This window comes from Taurulus bubalis (assembly GCF_910589615.1).
Source record: "Taurulus bubalis genome assembly, chromosome: 16".
Lineage (NCBI taxonomy): Eukaryota > Metazoa > Chordata > Actinopteri > Perciformes > Cottidae > Taurulus > Taurulus bubalis.
In genome coordinates, this window is record NC_136604.1 from 8,316,770 (window position 1) to 8,336,092 (window position 19,323).

Below are 19,323 nucleotides of genomic sequence, written 5' to 3' on the forward strand. Positions count from 1 at the left end.
CTTAACACTTTTTCTTTCTTTCGACTATGTTCCTGGTTGCCATGGAGAATGTTTTAAAAAGGAATTGTGATATTTAATGAGATTTATTTCCCCCCAAAATGCCTCTGCTAAAAAGGGACAGCCTGCAATGTCCCAGTGCGGTTAACAAGAATGAGACACTGACGGAGGGAGGGAGGGGGAACGGAAAGCTGTACAGTGCCAAGTTATGTAAATATACACACTTACATTGAGGAGTGTCTCCAAAAGCAATATCTTGAAAAATGGATTTTGTTTATTATTTTACTGTACAGGAATCAGCCCTAAATGTATTATGATAATATTATAATTTCTTCCGTTTGTATTACTATAATGAAGACACTTAAGCTCGGAGGAAAATGATTTTGTTCAATGTCCAGAAAAGCTCACCATAACTGTCCGGACGACATAAAACCGTAAGCTGAGTTTTGGTTGCCTATAAATGAAATTCATCTATGTACTGCATGAGCGAGAAGAATGTCAACTGGACACAGAAGGCATTGGGACAAGACAGTGACTCCGCAACGACACCTTTTGTCACTGAATATTGTTAATAATATAACTTTTTAAGGAGAAACGTACTCCTTGTTTTTTGCTGCAAAGTGTTGAACACTAAAAAAACAAACCAACATAAAAATGTTATGATATTTTTGAACGTTGACGGACACAAAAGTAAAGCTGTCGACCCAATATCATGTTATTATTTTTGTTTTTATTTTCGAATAGGAAATGGTTCCGTTTTGTGATAGCAGTCATTGTATGATGCTTGTACTTGTATTTGTGTGTTTTGTGTGATTCGTTTAGTTATTTTTAGACAATCACAAGATAAGATGCAAGCATTGTAAATGGCAGACTGGCGGACATTTTGTGATGTGTACAGTTTGTCAAAAAACTTCTTCCACTCGTTAAAAGTTTGTAATTATGATTCTTAAGTCATGAAAAATGCTGTTGGTTTTTACTTTTTGTTTTATATTTGTTTTTTTCGTTTGTTTGTTTTTTTAATAAAAAGCACTACATTATTGTGAATACACTATGTTGTTTTGCTTTTAATATTCCTTTAGATAGTTCATAAAAACATGAAGCTCCATGTCTAATCATATCTTATGTGTTTCGAAGTAATTTGACAAGTACAGAATATTTATATACTATAAAATAAGGTATAATAGATTTCTGACTTGATGGTTTACCAAAGACAGTGGGCTCTGAAGAGTGAAACATTATGCTGGAATTATGTATTTTTTTCATGATGTTTTTCCAAGCAGATTCCTCAATGTAATCTTGTATTTTCCATCAATTATTCCTGATATAAATTCCCTTCTATTTTCATCATACAGTTTACATAATTGCATCCACTGTACGAAAAGAGAAAAATATGGTTATGAACATAGTTATATGATCGATAATCCCACCACTTAGTTAAAGATTTTATGGCAAGAAATATTTTATGAATTAACACTAATGCTCAGAGTGAAAGATGATAATTACATTACATTTCATTTAGCTGACTCTTTTATCTTACAATAAGTGCATTCAACCATGTTTACAAACTCGGAACAAGTATCAAGAAGTACAATTTCTTCAAGAAAGCCAAACTACAAAGTGCTTTAGGTAAGTGACATTTAACCCTTGTGTGGTGTTGGGGTCTGTGGAACTACATGTTTTATCAAAAGAAAATGATATGATGAATATTTTTTTCAAACGCAGACTCATTGGCCTTGGCTCATTTTCTGTGAAGAATATAAATAGAGAGAGAACACTGCAAATTGGGGGTTGGGACACAATAAATATAGCTTTGGTGTGGCTCCTTATAGCAATTGATCAAGGTGGCCAAAAGATTCTCTGCTCAGAAGGCCTTGCAATTGATTTTGGAAGAGAGAGAGAAGCTTTTGATGATGTTGTAGAGGAAGAGGTTTCAGAATGTGAGGATCACATTTATGAAAATGTAGAGTCTCACAGTGACTTTGAAGAAGAAGATGAGATTGAGCATCAGCTAATTCCAAAATGAAGACGAGCACCAGGACCAACCCGTTAGTAGCTAGCAAGTGAAGAAATATGGATGATCTGACCTCAGGGTTCTGTGCTCTGACCTCAGGGATCTATGTTCTGACCTCAATGTTCTATTCTCTGACCTCAAGGTTCTATGCTCTGATCGTAAGGTTCTATGCTCTGATCGTAAGGTTCTATGCTCTGACCTTAAGGTGTTATGCGCCGACCTCAAGGTTCTATGCTCTGACCTCAAGGATCTATGTTCTGGCCTCGAGGATCTATGCTCTGACTTCAAGGTTCTATTCTCTGACCTCAAGGGTCTATGCTCTGACCTCAGGGATCTATGCTGTGACCTCAAGGATTTATGCTCTGACCTCAAGGGTCTATGCTCTGACCTCAGGGATCTATGCTGTGACCTCAAGGATTTATGCTCTGACCTCAAGGTTCTATGCTCTGACCTCAAGGATCTATGCTCTGACCTCAAGGGTCTATGCTCTGACCTCAAGGTTCTATTCTCTGACCTCAAGGATCTATGCTCTGACCTCAAGGGTCTATGCTCTGACCTCAAGGTTCTACTCTCTGACCTCAAGGTTTTATGCACTGACCTCAGCTAGTTCCAAAATGAAAACGAGCCCTAGGAAAGGGTGATACCTATTTTTCGTTTTATGAGAAGTTCTATAGGGTAAAGTAAAAGAAGAGTACTTCAATTTGTCTTGTATTGTTGTATTTTAATATATTTTGATGAGAAGTATTTTTTTATCAGGTACATTATATCGGGTAAAATATAGCCGACGTTAGTGATGGTGTTACTATTTGTAACGTTAGTGTTCTAGGGTTAAATCAGCTATAGGGAAACCGGATCACCCGGTCTCCTTATAACGAAGTGGAGGTGACAGTACTGGGACTCTTTTTGGCGGTGTCACCAAGTAATCTTTGATGGCACAATCTTTCAAGTGCTGGTGTCCGAAACCTTAATTCGAACAGCAACATATTTGCACCGCCCCACGTCCCCAAGTCCTGGTGAATGGTCTTGTCAATGTTTTTAAAAGTATTTAAGTTGGTATCAAAATCGACACCCTCGACTTCGGCACATGTTCTTTCATATAGACGCTTAAGGGTGGCCCAGGATATCAAATCGCCTGACAGTTTTGCCTTCATGTATATCCACGAAACCAGTTTCTCCACGACAAACCCAACGCAATGTTTTTTAATTTCTTCCTGTGCTGTTGCGTCTTGCGCAGGTTCGACACGTGTTTGCTCATATACCCAGCTAGAGACCTTTGCAGTGGCCAGAGGGGAGCTCTCCTCGATGACCTCAGGTGACTGGTAGCGTCTTATCCCGCCAGGTCCACGTGTATAGGTCACATGGTTGCTCTTCTTGATGACCTCTAGTGAAGGGTGAAGTCTTATCCCACCAGGGCATTTATAGGTCACAGGGTTGCTCTCCTTGATGACCTCTGGTGACTGGTAAAGTCTTATCCAGCCAGGGCCACGTTCATAGGTCACAGAGTCGCTCTCCTTGATGACCTCTGGTGACTGATAACTTCTTATCCCGCCAGGGCATTTATAGGTCACAGGGTCGCTCTCCTTGATGACCTCTGGTGACTGATAACGTCTTATCCCGCCAGGGCATTTATAGGTCACAGGGTCGCTCTCCTTGATGACCTCTGGTGACTGGTAACGTCTTATCCCGCAAGGTTCACGCTTATAGGACACAGGGTCGCTCTCCTTGATGACCTCTGGTGACTGGTAACGTCTTACCTCCACAGGGCCACATTTCCCAACGCTCTCCCAACACGTGCAGTTATGTGAGATGGTTTTCCTCACATACCTGCAGGTGGGACACTTTTTTGTTGGTTTTGGCTTGTCTAGCGACCTGACTTCTAACTTGATGACATTCGTTCCAATGATGGGAGGGTGACAGCTGTCACCTCTGAGGACAAATGTGGGGATGTGGGTAATCTTTATAACTGTATCCCTTAACTCAATGTTGACAGACTCGAATTTTCCACTAGGTAAGTCAAATATTGGAACGAGGTCGCTTTTTTTAGCTTTTTCCTCAGGAATATTATACCCCATCCAGTCCCCTACAAACGCTTTTGCTGAAGCTCTTCTCTTCAAAAGGGCTTTAGATACTATTCTTGGAATTCTCAGAATTTTCCGAATCCCTTCAACAAATATATTGGGCACAACTCTAAAAGGGCTATAATCATCCATAACTTCTTTCTCTGAGGTTCTTCTTTCATCCTCCATAGTCTTGTATAGACTAATGACATTTACTTCATACAAAAGCTGATTCTGATTCTGACATCAAAGGCATTCTTGAACGGCATTCTGACGTCAATAGGCTCGTTCGTTAGAGCTGCGCCTCGCCTGGAATCCAGACGAGAGCAGGCGGCCGCAGCAGGAGGCCTTGTCAAAAAACTGCAATCAAGTCGGACAGTTGTCAGCTGCCTTCAAAGTAGACATAGGAAGTCACAGAAAAAAGTACTTCCTGTTAGTTCCGAACTTTTGTTTACTTGTAGTTTACAGATCACGTTTGGATTTATTATATGTGTTTATAAATATATATTTATGTAGAAATGAGTGTGTAGCTGCATCCTTTGTTCTTTTGATGTCTGCCTGTGAAATACATTACTAGTAGTTTTGATGTGTGTTGTATAAATACGATTTTGTATTAACAACCACACAATAAATGTTTTTAGATCAAACATGAGACTAATAGTCAATAATCCAGTGTTAAGTATTACAACTAAACATAAAATAAGGATTTTCTACAACACGTGGTGTTTGCTGTCAGGTCTAAGAGCCAACCAGCTCTCTGATGTGGCGACAGCCAGGCGTTCCCCATCATGCACTGGGCCACGCAGTCGTTGGAAAGCAACTGCGGTGGCTGACTCTGAAATCGACGGCGACTTGATCTCGTGAGAGTATCGTTGACCACGTGTGCATGACGTCAGAGCAAATCGGGAGCAAGTCGGACACAAATCTAACCGCATTGCGCGCCGATCAACGCCGATCGATTCTGCGCAGAACTGGCTCATCTCGAACGAGCCTAATATCACAGACTGTTCCATAAGCCCCGCCCACCCAAACAAAGTGCGCGCACACGTTGCCATGACACCACCGGAAGTTGACCCACGGGAACCGCTGACTCGAGCTCACTTCTCGACAGCATTGTCACTACATTTGCGACTTCGGGACACAACAATGTCCAGAGAGAGACACAAAGAGAAAACAGACAAGGCCCCTGCAGAGGACGAGGTCTCTAAAAACACAGGTTAGACGAGTCTTTCATCAGCAGCTCAGGGAGCCAGTAGGAGCTGAAATCGACCAATAAATCCATAATGAATGAGCGTTACCCTTCACTGACGAGACTATTAATGTATGCCAGCTGGCGTTGAAACGTGTACGATCTCCCTATGTAGATTATCTGTAAATGATATTGGCTTTCAATTAGTATATGTTAAAAAAAAAAATCAAAGATGGCATGGTGCTATTTATTTGCTTAACTTTTTAACTTCTAAAACATTGTAGTGAAGCAGAATAATGAAGTAGATTCAAATATTAATAATTAAGTTAAGCACAAACACCTTGAAACGGTACTTAAGTGTGATATGTAGTTATTTTCTAACACTGGAAATAAGCAGTTGTTTTTAAATAATTGAAACAAAGTCGTCTTAAAAATTTGTTTACGTCTGTTCATCGTGAAATGTCATTAAGTCATGTTTTGTACATTTTATAAAGATGAAAGAATAATAACTTTTATTTTTATTTAATGGTTATACAACTTCAGCACATACATATTCAATAGCTTTACTCACATCACTTGACAACAAATATGATATAGTAATTCACAAGTGGCCAATTAAAAGGAGAATTGCTAAACGCTGGTCGTTCTGTTGTTTTTAGGACAAACTCCAAACTCCAAATTGCATGCTCTGACTTTTGGTAAGTAACATCAGACTGTTGTTGTTATGTTTTTTTTTCTTCATCAAATGAGAGTCGTATGGTCATTATAAACCCTCCATCCCACAGACGAATATCAGTGCTCAGGCCATGTGGAGACTGACTTCCCTGGTCTTTGTGCTCTTTTGGACATGAAGGATATCCCAACTGTCATCACCAGGCAACCAGCCTCCTCCATCACTGAAGCTGAAGGAGGGCTCGCAGGTAAGCAAGAGCTGCTGCGGATCTGAACGCATGGCAGAAGCATGCTATCTTATTGTACCCTGTTAAAATATGTTTTCCAGAGTTAATTTGTCAATGGAATATTTTTTTCTCTGAAGCGGATATTCTGAATTGCTGTATGTGGACGTTAATTGACTAAACATTAATACTATTTAATATAAATTCTAGTTTACTGTATTTTGACTCTGATCAAATTGTTTATTTTCCAAACAGACACTTCTTAAAATATTAATCAAAGAAAATCGGACGACCTCGGAACGCCACTGGAAATATGTTTCCCTGTACTGTATAGTTCATCATGTAGGAAGTCTGAATGTCCATAGCTATAATCTCGGCTTCAACTCACTTCTAATTATCATAATTGTACCTTCAGAGGACAGCCAGTCAAAGTTAAATGCTGCACCATTCTGGTCTAAGCCATGCCTCCAAGTGGAACTGATGGAGAATGAAGATCCCCTCAGCGCCAATAAACTAAAGGTTTTGGGTAAGAACAAAAAATCAACAGAGAAATATTTACAGCCGTATTTGACATTTTTTCTCTTTTTAAATCCTTATTTGACTACCCTGAGGGGCAGTCTGAAAACCAACACCCCCCCCCTTCCACCCCCCCCCTGTATTTGATGTCATGTCACTGAATGTTGGAGAAAACATAATATAATCTGCTTCAAATATACACAGGGTGGAAGGTAGATGAGAAGATTGCCAAGGTGCTACAGAAGATGTTTCCCTCCTTGAGCAAGCTCCAGAGCCTTCAGTGAGTAATGCACTGATGCACTCCTGTTACAGCGAACAGGCTTACAGCTGTCACTGTTTTATTCGTTTGAGTAATCTTGTCCTCTGTGCCGCAGGTTTTGGCAGGCAGGACTGACGGATCGAATGGTCGTCTCCCTCGTGGACACGGTATCACTGTGCTCCAACCTCAGGTGGGGGGGATTCTGCTGGCATTCACACTGTGAGATTTATTGACTAAAAGGTTGTAGAACTGGCGGGACTATTACACCGCAGTGTGTTTCTAACGTTATCAAGGGCGACTGTGGCTCAGTGGTGAGTAGGATCGTCCTTCAATCAGAGGATCTGCGAATCGATCCCCAGCTCTGCTAGCCCATGTCGATGTGTCCTTGAGCAAGACACTTAACCCTAAATTGCTCCCGTAGCTGCGCCTACGGTGTATGAGCGGTTGATAATCTGATGTGGCACCTTGCATGGTAGCTCCTCTCATCAGTGTGTGTGTCGAGTCAAACGTGTAGACTTTCTAGCAGAAATAAGATAAATAGAAAGTAAAACATAAAATAGGAACGGACAGGTGGGTCGTAAGCAAAGTAATTGAAAACGGAACCGGAAATAACCACGGGGCGCACTTAAGAGGGGAGGAGCAAACGCCGCAAGCAAAAAAAAAGAGAGAGTACAAAGCAGATGATCTGCGGCAATAACGGGGCATCGACAAGTCCGGAGAGGCAGCCGGTAAGAGGCAAATTCTGAACGCTGACTGACTGACTTTCACTTTCACCGCCAGTGTGGGAGCGTCAGCGACGTCATGGGGCTCCGCAGCGCGCTCACTCACTTGTGCAGGGGTGAATTGGTTGGGACAGATATCGTTGGGGTTAAATGGGGAGTTTGTCTTAGGTTGATTGTCTGGTGTCTCGTTATATTGTTTGCAATGTACATGTTGGTGGAAGCACAGCTGGGGATCTGTAGGTGGTGAAGGTAGGTTTTGTGCACGGGTGCAAATTGGAAAGATTTCTTTGCTGGCATATTTGAAATGGGGGTTTTCTGTTTTCCCTCCAAAGGTTTTTCACCTCTTTCGTTGCCGTATGGCGCGAATGAAAATGACTGCAGTGGCTTGATTCCAGAATAAAAGGAGAAAGAAAAAAGGAAGAAGTTTGTCGTCATTCTGAGTGAAACCCGTTTAGATCCGGGTAGATGCACCAATCCCTATCAAGTGGGGAGGCGGATAGGTCCAAAGCCATAACTTGACAGTGAAAAACCGCGGACCAAAAACAGGAAAGTCTGGAAAACCAGGAAAAGGAAATCTGGGAGCTTTGAGCTGGAACAGCAGAAGAAATAAACTGGAATCCTGGCAAAAGAAGACAATCAAGTGGAACGATAAAGCATTGAAGTAGTACTTACCTTCTCAACTGGAGTCAACGACGGAGCGGATTCAAGTATGATGGATCAAGCTATGGAGAAATCAGTTGAGCAACTCAAGGTCGAGCGAACTACAGCGAAAAGATTATTTACACGTCTGGTCAACAGCATTACCAGGACCTACAAAGACATGTCTGAAAAGGAGCTCAGAGACAGTTTCAATAATGTCATAAAAGAGGCTGAGAAAGTCATGGGCGCAAATGAAGATGTGGAGATTGCATCCATTGCGGAACTGGAGTCGGAGCTGGAGGCTGGTGAAGATGCTGTGTTAACTAAACAGCAGCAAGCCGACATAGCAAAGACTTGCAACGAGTGTGATGGGAAGCTAAAGGAGGTCAAAAGTCTGATTCAGGAGGCACTTTGGGATAACTTCGGGGATGTTGAATTGTCAACATCATTGCAGGCAGCAGAGGAAGTGGGTGACCGTGCTGCTGATGCGCGGCCCGATGGTAGCCAGGAGGCATACGACTTCATGCTCGACCACCTGCAACGACTGGTAAGGACTGCAAAGGAGGTGTACAGTCGGTGGAAACGATGGATCCCACCAAGTGTGCAAAAGGACTTTCAGAGCCGCGTGAAGAGGCTGGAGCTCCTCCTTCCCAAGCTGATTTCCAGGAAGGCTGACTACATACAGGATAGGAAAGAGGAGGAGGGGGAAAGACCACTTGGGCCCACGCCGGCCACCATCAGACTGAAACCTATAGCCCTGCCAAAGTTCACTGGGAATAAACGTGACTTCCACAGGTGGAAAAAGGACTGGGAAGCGCTCCAGAAGCAAGGTGAGCCGACCGGTTCAAGAGAAGTGAGAAAGTTTCAACTACTGGACAGTCTTGATGATAAAATCGCAAGAGACCTTCGCCTGACCAGCTATAACACGGCAGGTGACATTTTCCGTGTCCTAGAGAACCGCTATGGCAATAAAATTGCTATTGCTATTGACATAGTGGAGGAGTTGCAGAGAATGCCAGCTGCCAGAAGTCATCAGCCACGGAAAATTGTGGAATTAATCCAAGCTGTGGAGAAGGCACTTCAAGATTTGAGCGACCTTGGGGACACAGGTGCGATCAAAAATCCGCTGGTGACGAAATCAATAGAAAGTAAACTTCCAGAAATTCTGAAGAAGGAATGGCTTGTCTATGTCGCTGACAGGAGAAACGCAGTGGCAGCAGAGAATCGTTTTGACAGTCTCTTGGCATTCCTCAAAGGGCAAGAGAGCATATATGAGCAGCTCGAGCAGCTAAGAGAGGAGGAGCCAAGTAGAAAAGAGACCAGAACCGAGCCAAGATATGCCAGAACCAAGTCTACCAAATCAGAAGATGACCATTTTGGGTGTGTAGTCTGTGGTGACGGAAAGCACAAGAAAAAACTCTACTTTTGCAACCAGTTTCGTGCGCTAAAGCTAACGGAGAAGAAGGCTGCAGTGAGAAAGTTGGGAGCATGCAGGAGGTGCCTTGAAGTACATGAGGACGCTTCATGCTGCAAAACTGACTTTCTATGTAAAAATCAAGTCTGCAGAGAGGAGCAAGCTCCTGGGCATCATTTCTATCTGTGCCCAAATGCTGCAGCGAGAAAAAGCATCGGAGAGAACGAGCACAGATTCGGCCCGGAGAGGGAAAAAACCAGGAGGAAACATACAAAAGAGCAAGAGGAGTTCTTCAACAAGCTTTCCCCAGAATTGGCAAAGCAATGTCGGGATGTGTTCTCCAACACTGCGTCAAGAGCTTTCAGTACTAGGAAGGATACACCAAGCCTTCTTGTGGAAAGTGGACTGCAAGAGCTACCAGTGCTTATGATGCTCCTCGAGGTCACAGCAAATGCTGGACAAAAGATCGGGACATTAATTGATTTGGCTTCGGACACAAATTATATAACCCACAAGACAGCAAGCGAACTGAACCTCAGGAGTGAGGAAATTACACTTGTCGTCCATGGAGTTGGAGGGATGACAGTTCGTGTGGAGACGAAGCGTTACCTTCTAAGGATCCGAGTGAAGACTCCCAAGGGCACTCTCAAACCCCATCAATTGCTTTGTTATGGACTAGACAGCATAGCAAATGTCCACAAAAATGTGACACCAGAACAGCTGCACAAGTTTTTCCCAGGGATTCCACTGGATGAACTTGTGAGACCCAAAGAGGTACATTTGCTCATAAGCCACAGAGAAGGACAATTGGCTCCTCAAAGAGTCAAAGCTGTTGGAGACCTCGTACTGTGGGACGGACCTCTTGGAAAGACGGTTGGCGGAACGCATCCTGACCTCTTTGAGGGGCTCACTGTATCAGCCCACATGTCCAAGACTCATTTCGCGAGGTCAATGAGAGCAGCAGCTGTGAAGTATGAGGAACTCACTGGCAGGATCCCTGAGACCCCTCTACGAAACAAAGAGGCTAGCGCCAAGTTTCAGGAGTCAAGTACGTCAACCACCAAGAAAGATTTCCTTGAATGGTGGAAATGGGATAGTATTGGTGCAGCATGTGAGCCGAGATGCGGGGGTTGCCGCTGCGGGAAATGCCAGCCAGGCGGCAAAGAGATGACTCTTGCTGAGGAGAGGGAGGTCGAAATAATGAAGGAAGGCCTAACCTATGTCAAAGGCGATAGCCACAGCGAAGAACCACATTGGCACTCCAGGTATCCTTGGTTAGAGGATCCAGCCTCTCTGCCTGACAACAAAAGGACAGTCGAGGCTACATTTCTGAGAACAGAAAAGCAGCTAGCCAAGGAACCGGAATGGAAGGTTGCCTATACGGCTCAAGTTCATGACATGGTTGAGCGAGGGGCGGCAATCAAATTGTCTAAGGAGGCAATAAACAACTGGAAAGGACCAGTATGGTATGTGAGTCACCTTATTGCTCCTAACCCACACTCTGTCACGACCCCAGTGAGACTTGTGTGTAACAGCAGCCAGAAGTGCAGAGGTGTGAGCCTGAATGACCTACTGATGAAAGGTCCAGACGTCCTCAACCAGATTCGCGCTGTCCTGCTCAGATTCAGGTGTGGAGTACATGCTGCCCTGGGTGATATAAAAAAGATGTACAACTCTGTTTGGTTGGAGGATCGAGAAGTACACCTGCATAGATTCCTCTGGCGAGACTCAGAAGATGAAGAGCTGGCGGAATATGCAATCACAAGAGTAAACATTGGAGACAAGCCAGCGGGGTGCATCGCACAGCTGGCAATGCGTGAGACTGCAAACCTCGCACCTTTCATCCACCTCAACGTGGAGCGGCAGGTGCTCGAGGAGGACAGCTACGTCGATGACATTCTCACATCCCACAATGACCTTGACAAGCTTAAAACCATCACAGCAAATGTGAAGCATATCCTGCTAGCTGGAGGGTTCAAGCTCAAGCCTTGGGTCTTTTCTGGGCAAAGTGGGAGGACTGGTTGGAAGGATGAGCCGGAGAAGGCCAAGACGAAGACGTTGGTCCTGCCAAACCAAAGGAGTGAGAAGGACAATAAGGCGCTCGGCCTGGGCTACATGGTAGAAGAGGACAAGCTCCATGTCATGACCGCAATCAATTTCTCGAAGAGAAAGAAAAAGATGAGAAGCGGCCACGACCTTCACCAAGAACAGGTCAGAGATCAGATGCCAAATCCCCTTACGCGGAGAGAACTGCTCAGCCAAGTTTCAGGTCTGTATGACCCAGTCGGCCTGGTAACTCCTGCTAAGCAAAAAGGAGCTATACTTGTGCGAAGGGCGTTCCAAGAGGCGAGGAATGGACAATGTCCAATCAAAGACACATGGGACATAGCACTCTCAGAGGACCTCAGGGAAGACGCGATTAGGCTCTTCGAAGAATACATTCAACTTGGCAAAGTCATGTTCACCAGAGCACTAACGCCTCCATGCTATGTTGATAAACCCTGGGCAATCACATTCTCAGATGGAAGCGAGCATACGTATGGAGCAGTGATGTATCTAAGATGGAACTCGAACCAAGGCCCAATGGTTACGCTGGTGGAGTCCAAAGCAAAATTAACTCCCTTGGACTGTAAAGGTGATGCTGTGAAAGCAGAGATTTGTGGAGCAGTGTTTGCCTCGCGGCTGAAGAAGTACTTTGAGCTGCACAGCCGAATCCAGATTGGAAAGTGGTACCATCTCCTCGATAGCCAAACAGTTCTTGGTGCAGTACAACGAGAAAGCTACGGCTATCAGACTTTCTTTGCGAATAGGATTGGGGAAATTCAGGACGGGACAGGGATTCAAGACTGGTGGTGGATCCCTGGGCAGCAAAACATCGCTGACATAATAACCAGAGGGGCCAGCCCTCAAGACTTGGATGAGGACTCAGAGTGGCAAAATGGGCCAGAGTTTCTGAAGTTACCAGTCAGTGAGTGGCCAATCAAATCGGCCAAAGAACTAGCGAGCGCTGCCAGAGAAAGCGTCAACAAGTTGCAAAAGAAGGCATTTGCTGCTGTGACGAGAGCCAAGGCAAAGGAAGCTGAGTCAGACCAACACCAAGCAGTAACTGAACGAAGAAGACCACCTGCAGGATCAGCCATCCTAGGCCTTGTGGATGCCAAGCAGTTCAGTAGCTTGACTAAACTGGTCAAAACAATTGCATGGATCTGGAGAGCAGCAAAAAAGTTCATTGGACGAAATAAAGCCGCAAAGAGCTCAAAGTGGGAGGCAGTTTCTTCGAGAGGAGTTGTCTCGGTAAAGGAACGAGAAGATGCCCTGAGAGACATCTTTCTTGCGGCGCAAGAAGGCACAACCTTCCCAAGCACCACGACAGACAGACTAGTAGTCTATAAAGAGGAACACTCCGGGCTTTTAGTTTGCGGTGGCCGAGTGCAAATCTTCAAAGAAGATCAAGTAGGAGTCCCTATCTTACCCTATAACACATGGGTGTCCACACTGCTTGCTCGGGAGGCCCACCAAGAGAGTCATGATGGAGTGGCTGGAACCCTGCTCAAGATGAGAGGGAGGGCATGGGTCATACGAGGCCGAAGGATTGCCCAAAAGGTTGTTGATGGCTGCATAATCTGCAAAAAGGCAAAGGCAAGGAAATGTCAACAAGTAATGGGTGACTTGCCGCCGGAACGAACAGAACCTGCTGCGCCATTCAAGTTCACGACCATAGACCTCTTCGGACCGTACCAAGTCAAAGATGACGTGAAGAAGAGAGTGAGACTAAAGGTCTGGGGTGTGGTCTTCTGCTGCATGGCCAGTAGAGCTATCCACACAGAGTTGGTAAACACACTATCAACAGAAGGGTTCCTGATGGCCTACCAAAGGTTCACGGCGATCAGGGGGCATCCAAGGAAGATCTGGACAGATCCAGGCACCAATTTCATTGGAGCTAAACAAGTCTTGGAGGAGCTTTACAGATTTTTGGATGGCTTGAACAAACCAGCCTTGCAGGAGAACGCAGCAAAAAATGGGACTGAGTGGATGTGGAAAATCCACCCAGCCGATTCTCCACACAGAAATGGTGCTGCAGAAGCTGCTGTACGCATCGTAAAGAGAGCACTCCAGATTCTTGGAAAGGGGTCGGAGCTCACATACAGTGAGTTCCAGACAACTCTTCACATCGCAGCCAACCTGGCAAATGAGCGCCCAATTGACGCCAGAGTACAGAGCCGGGAAGACTGTATCCAGTACATCACACCCAACACGCTCCTTCTTGGGCGGGCATCTCAAACTGGGGATGTCCAAACATTTGACTTTGCTAGCTACCCCTACAAGAGACTAAGAGCAATGCAGTCAGAGGTGACCAAGTTCTGGAAGCATTGGAGCCAACTTGCTGGTCCCAACTTATTCGTGCGGAGCAAGTGGCATACTACAGAAAGAAATGTTGCTGTTGGGGACGTTGTCTGGCTAAGTGACCAAAATGCGCTAAGAGGGCAGTTCAAGCTTGGAAGGGTCATCAGTACGAATCCAGACAGTAAAGGCATCGTGAGGGACGTCAATGTCAGAATCTTCCCAAGCTACAATGTTCCTGTGACGAGACCAACAAGGGAAGCAAGAGCAAGTCATCCGACCGTGAGCAAGCAGAACGGGAAGATCCAGGCTACCATCCTTCACAGAGACGTCAGGTGGTTGGTTGTCTTACTACCTGCTGAAGAACAGGACAACATCTCCGGAAGATGAGAGCTGAACTGGAGCAACAAAGTTTGCCTTTTTAAAGTTGGCGATCTTCACAGTGGTTCCATGGGAAGATCGAGTGGGAGGTGTCGAGTCAAACGTGTAGACTTTCTAGCAGAAATAAGATAAATAGAAAGTAAAACATAAAATAGGAACGGACAGGTGGGTCGTAAGCAAAGTAATTGAAAACGGAACCGGAAATAACCACGGGGCGCACTTAAGAGGGGAGGAGCAAACGCCGCAAGCAAAAAAAAAGAGAGAGTACAAAGCAGATGATCTGCGGCAATAACGGGGCATCGACAAGTCCGGAGAGGCAGCCGGTAAGAGGCAAATTCTGAACGCTGACTGACTGACTTTCACTTTCACCGCCAGTGTGGGAGCGTCAGCGACGTCATGGGGCTCCGCAGCGCGCTCACTCACTTGTGCAGGGGTGAATTGGTTGGGACAGATATCGTTGGGGTTAAATGGGGAGTTTGTCTTAGGTTGATTGTCTGGTGTCTCGTTATATTGTTTGCAATGTACATGTTGGTGGAAGCACAGCTGGGGATCTGTAGGTGGTGAAGGTAGGTTTTGTGCACGGGTGCAAATTGGAAAGATTTCTTTGCTGGCATATTTGAAATGGGGGTTTTCTGTTTTCCCTCCAAAGGTTTTTCACCTCTTTCGTTGCCGTATGGCGCGAATGAAAATGACTGCAGTGGCTTGATTCCAGAATAAAAGGAGAAAGAAAAAAGGAAGAAGTTTGTCGTCATTCTGAGTGAAACCCGTTTAGATCCGGGTAGATGCACCAATCCCTATCAAGTGGGGAGGCGGATAGGTCCAAAGCCATAACTTGACAGTGTGAATGGGTGAATGATGTCATATAGTGTTACAGCGCTTTGAGTGGTTGGAAGACTAGAAAGGCGCTATACAAGTACGGGTCCATTTACCATTCCAACACTGAGGGTTACTGATGGTCCTCCTGCTCTTTGCTTTATGTCAGAGCTGTGACACTGGAGGGCAACCATCTTCCAGAGCACAGCTACCACCTTCTTCTATCTGAAGACAGCACGTGAGTCACCAAGTGTTTCCATATCTCACATAGTAGTGCAGAACTTGTTCAAACAGACCCCGAAAAGAGAAGCACCCACATGCCTGATTCCTGTTGTGTGTTTTTATTTGGCCAAGCCTCACCCACTTGTCCCTGCGAAATAACCGGATGGGAAACCAGGGCGCTCAACTCATTGGGTCGGCGCTCTCAACAACCAGATCTGCCAACAAGAACCTCTTGTCACTCAATCTGGCATTCAATTCTATTGGCGATGCCGGTGCGACACATATCGCACAGGTACAACCTGGAACAGGTACAACTAATGTTCCCCTCATGACTGCTGAGGTGCAGTCCTCATTCATCCTGTTTTGTCTCTCAGGGCCTGCGGTTCAACCGCAGTTTGCTCATTCTCTCACTGTGCAACAATCATATTGGAGACTCAGGAGCTGCTCATCTGGCTGCGGTATCCATTTACATTAAGGATGATGACTTGGCACATAATGCATTTAAATCAGTGGTTAGATTGTTTCAAATTATATTCAGATAATTGCATTATATTCTGTAATTTAATACGCTTCCACCCCTTTACCACTAACGTTTTTAGATTCTTGGCGAGTTTGCTCTCACTCATGAAGAAGTTGTGGAGAGGAGGAAGATGCTTCTGGAAAGAACACAGTCTGTAAGTGCAGCAATATCAAATGCATAATACAATTAATCCTAAACATCAGTGTCTCGGTCAAAAAGTAAACTGACGTTCATTACTCTGCAAAAATGCTCTCATTGAAAGGTTTCAAACTAGATTCTTACAAGAGCAAGGACATGTATGAGCCATTCTAATAAACACAATAACACTATATTTTCACATCTTTAAAGGTTGATTCTGAGGAGCCTGCTGACCAACTTCCCTCAGTAGCCAGCAGCAGTTCACTGAACAAAGAGGAGAGCAAAGGCAAAAAAAAGGTAACGTGCCAAATAATCTGTGTAACTGGTGGAACTAATTTGGTATCTGTCGTTTGTAAATCTTGAGAAGTAATCTTGAGAATTTTTAATTTACAGGAAATATCCAAGAAAGAGGAGAAACTAGCTGCCAACAAAGAAAACCCAAAGTCTCCGAAGAAATGTAATCGCTTCCATCACAGAATAACACTTTTGCTTTCATTCCCTGACAGCCGGGATTTTTATCTTCTCATTTTCATTCACTGATGTCTCTTTAAATCTCCCCCAGCTTCTGATATAAAGATTCAAAGTAAAGTTGGCAAGCAAGGAGACCAAGAGAAAGCACTAACTGCACAAGAGGTACCAGAGACACGCTTTCTGAGTCTGTGTGCCAAGCGCTATATGGACACAGCACAGTACTTTTAATATATATATATATTTTTTACTTTGTTTCTGTGGCGGGAAGAGCAAAAATCTAACTAACTTGCTCACTTCTCTCTCTCTCTCTCTGTCAGCAGGAAGAGTCGGTGGAGATGGTGAACCCCCTGCTGGACCAGCCAGTGCAGTACAGGGATGGGGAGCTTTTTCTGCCTGGAAACAAGGTTCTCGACTCCCTCAACTTGGCAGGTCAGTAACTGCGAGCTATTCATAAGACGTTCAATCAAGGTATTTTCAGAAAGGATACAGTCAGGTTTGATAGCAGGAACATTTTCAACTAAACTCATATGTGGAACATCTATTATGTTGTGAGTTCTTCAGAATCAACGTGCAAAGGTTTCCTTTTCAAAATCCTTTTGCACAGATGCTGTCGTTTTTAGTTTACTTTATATTAGTTATTATATTAAAAACTTTTAATATAATAACTAATATTAAGTACAAATAATATTTGACATGTCTTTGTCATTTGTTTAGAAAAAATACATAAAGGTTTATTGTTTACAGATCACCTTACATTAATGAAATCTATTATCTGTTTTGTATGAGCTGGTCGCTATAGTTAACAGCTACTTCTGCAGGACTATGCACAAAATAAATAATGAAACCTTCCGAAGTTTATTAAAGATTTAAGTAAAATGTTGTCTGTGTATTCGTGTAGGAAATAGAATTACAAAGAAGTCATTGCCTCTTTTCCTGACATCACTCGAGATGCAGGGGGAGGGAGAAGGCCTGCTGCGTCTCTCTCTGCAGGTGTGTGACTCAAGCCAACACTGTGTGTGTGTGTGTGTGTGTGTGTGTGTGTGTGTGTGTGTGTGTGTGTGTGTGTGTGTGTGTGTGTGTGTGTGTGTGTGTGTGTGTGTGTGTGTGTGTGGCGGCGGGGTGTGTAACTGTGCACAATTCACTTTAGTTCATAAATTAAGATTACTTTTAAGTGGTTACATCGTTAAACTTACAAAAAATAGTGCATGACTACTGTACCTACATTTGTGTACTTTTATTTCATTAAATGGTTTTGGAAATCAGTATTAACATTAATGACAACTGTGGCGTACAACAACTTGGATTTTATTTTTAAAAGGCCATCATTCCCATTGGTAATGATATTATTCTACTTTTCAAGTTATTACTGGGATCTGGGAATGTGGGGAAATTGGTTCAGGTACATTTGAAATGTGCTGCTTTTAACTTTTCTTTATCTGATAAAACATATACAGTATTTTTTTTACACTACAATCATTTTAATTTCACTTAAATAAACTGGATCTGAAGTGCCCCATTCGTACTTTGTTTAGTGGTATTTCTGCTGAAATAAAGTACTTTAGTATTTTTGATTATTTAAGTTATATATTGGTTTAGGTGTATCCATGACTTGCTAGACTGTGAATACACCACTGACACGTTTGATGGAATCTACAGTGTTAATAAACAGTTGCAGAGGAATGTGAAGATGATTTGTGTGATGATTTCTGACCTGTCTTTTAGAGAAACCGCTTCCCTCCAGATTGTGAGTATTTTGTGAAGATAACAGAACTGATGACACTCAGAGATGCACTAAAAAAGAAGAGCTCCTAACAGAAAGAAGAGGAGGAGGCTTACTCGTGCTGAGAGAACTAATCTAATTCTACAAACTGTATACTTTTAATTTGTTCTATAATATTAAAAAGACATAGATTTATTTTGCCCTCTGTTGTGCTTTTGTAACACATGAAACATTTTTTTTTTTTTAAGTATTAACAAAATCAGCCTTGTGATACTTAAAAAAGGCAGTGACTGAACAGAAGGACAATGTGGCACATTACATTCCAGATGCTTTGCCCAGGACGGCTAATTAGAACGCTGGTTACTGCTTTGTTTTGCTCACAGTCAGAATTTACCTCAAGGACAAAGACTGAACAGCTGGATACCAAGTACCAAGTAGATTAACCATTGCTATCATGTCTTACAGTTGTCAGCCAGTGTGAGCGGTACTTGTTTTTTTTTAATCTCGTTCTATTTTTCCAATGTGGTCTGGTTCTACCCAGATTTGGTATTATTCTACTAATTCCATTCTTCCCCGATGAGGTCTGATTCTGATATTGTTCTATTCCACTCAGATCTGTTACTATTATACGTAGATGTGGTCTGTTGCTAGACAGATGTGGACATAGTTTATCCAGATGTAGTCTGGTTCTACATCTGGTTTTATTCTAGCATGATGTGGATTGGATCCACCCAGATGTGGTCTTGTTCCATCCAGATCTAGTCCTATTCGACTCAGATCTGCACTGTCAAATACCAATTACGGAATACTCCAAAGTAATTGTATTTCACATACAGGTAACAGAAATACTGCCCAATTCTAATTGTAACCTTTTCAAATATTTAATAATTTCACTTGGGCAGATCAGAATCAGCTTAATGTGTGTTTACATATACATGGAATTTGACTCCGGTTTCACGTATCTCTCATCGTACATATATACATATTATACAATAAACAAGATAAATATAAAAAAGA

At 43.5% G+C, this 19,323-nt stretch overlaps 1 protein-coding gene across 1 annotated transcript; it reads left to right on the forward strand.

The window, feature by feature from the left end:
* Window positions 1-5,211: 5,211 nt before the first annotated feature.
* lrrc71 (leucine rich repeat containing 71) lies at window positions 5,212-18,447 on the forward strand (the record flags this gene model as incomplete). Its single annotated transcript, XM_079231480.1, has 15 exons — window positions 5,212-5,281; window positions 6,040-6,174; window positions 6,566-6,676; window positions 6,871-6,946; window positions 7,041-7,115; window positions 15,405-15,473; window positions 15,590-15,749; window positions 15,832-15,915; window positions 16,057-16,131; window positions 16,326-16,412; window positions 16,509-16,572; window positions 16,678-16,748; window positions 16,904-17,015; window positions 17,485-17,576; window positions 18,309-18,447. The coding sequence occupies 15 exons, from the start codon at window positions 5,212-5,214 to the stop codon at window positions 18,396-18,398; spliced, it is 1,371 nt and encodes a 456-aa protein (XP_079087606.1). The 3' UTR covers window positions 18,399-18,447.
* Between the last annotated feature and the right edge of the window lie 876 nt (window positions 18,448-19,323).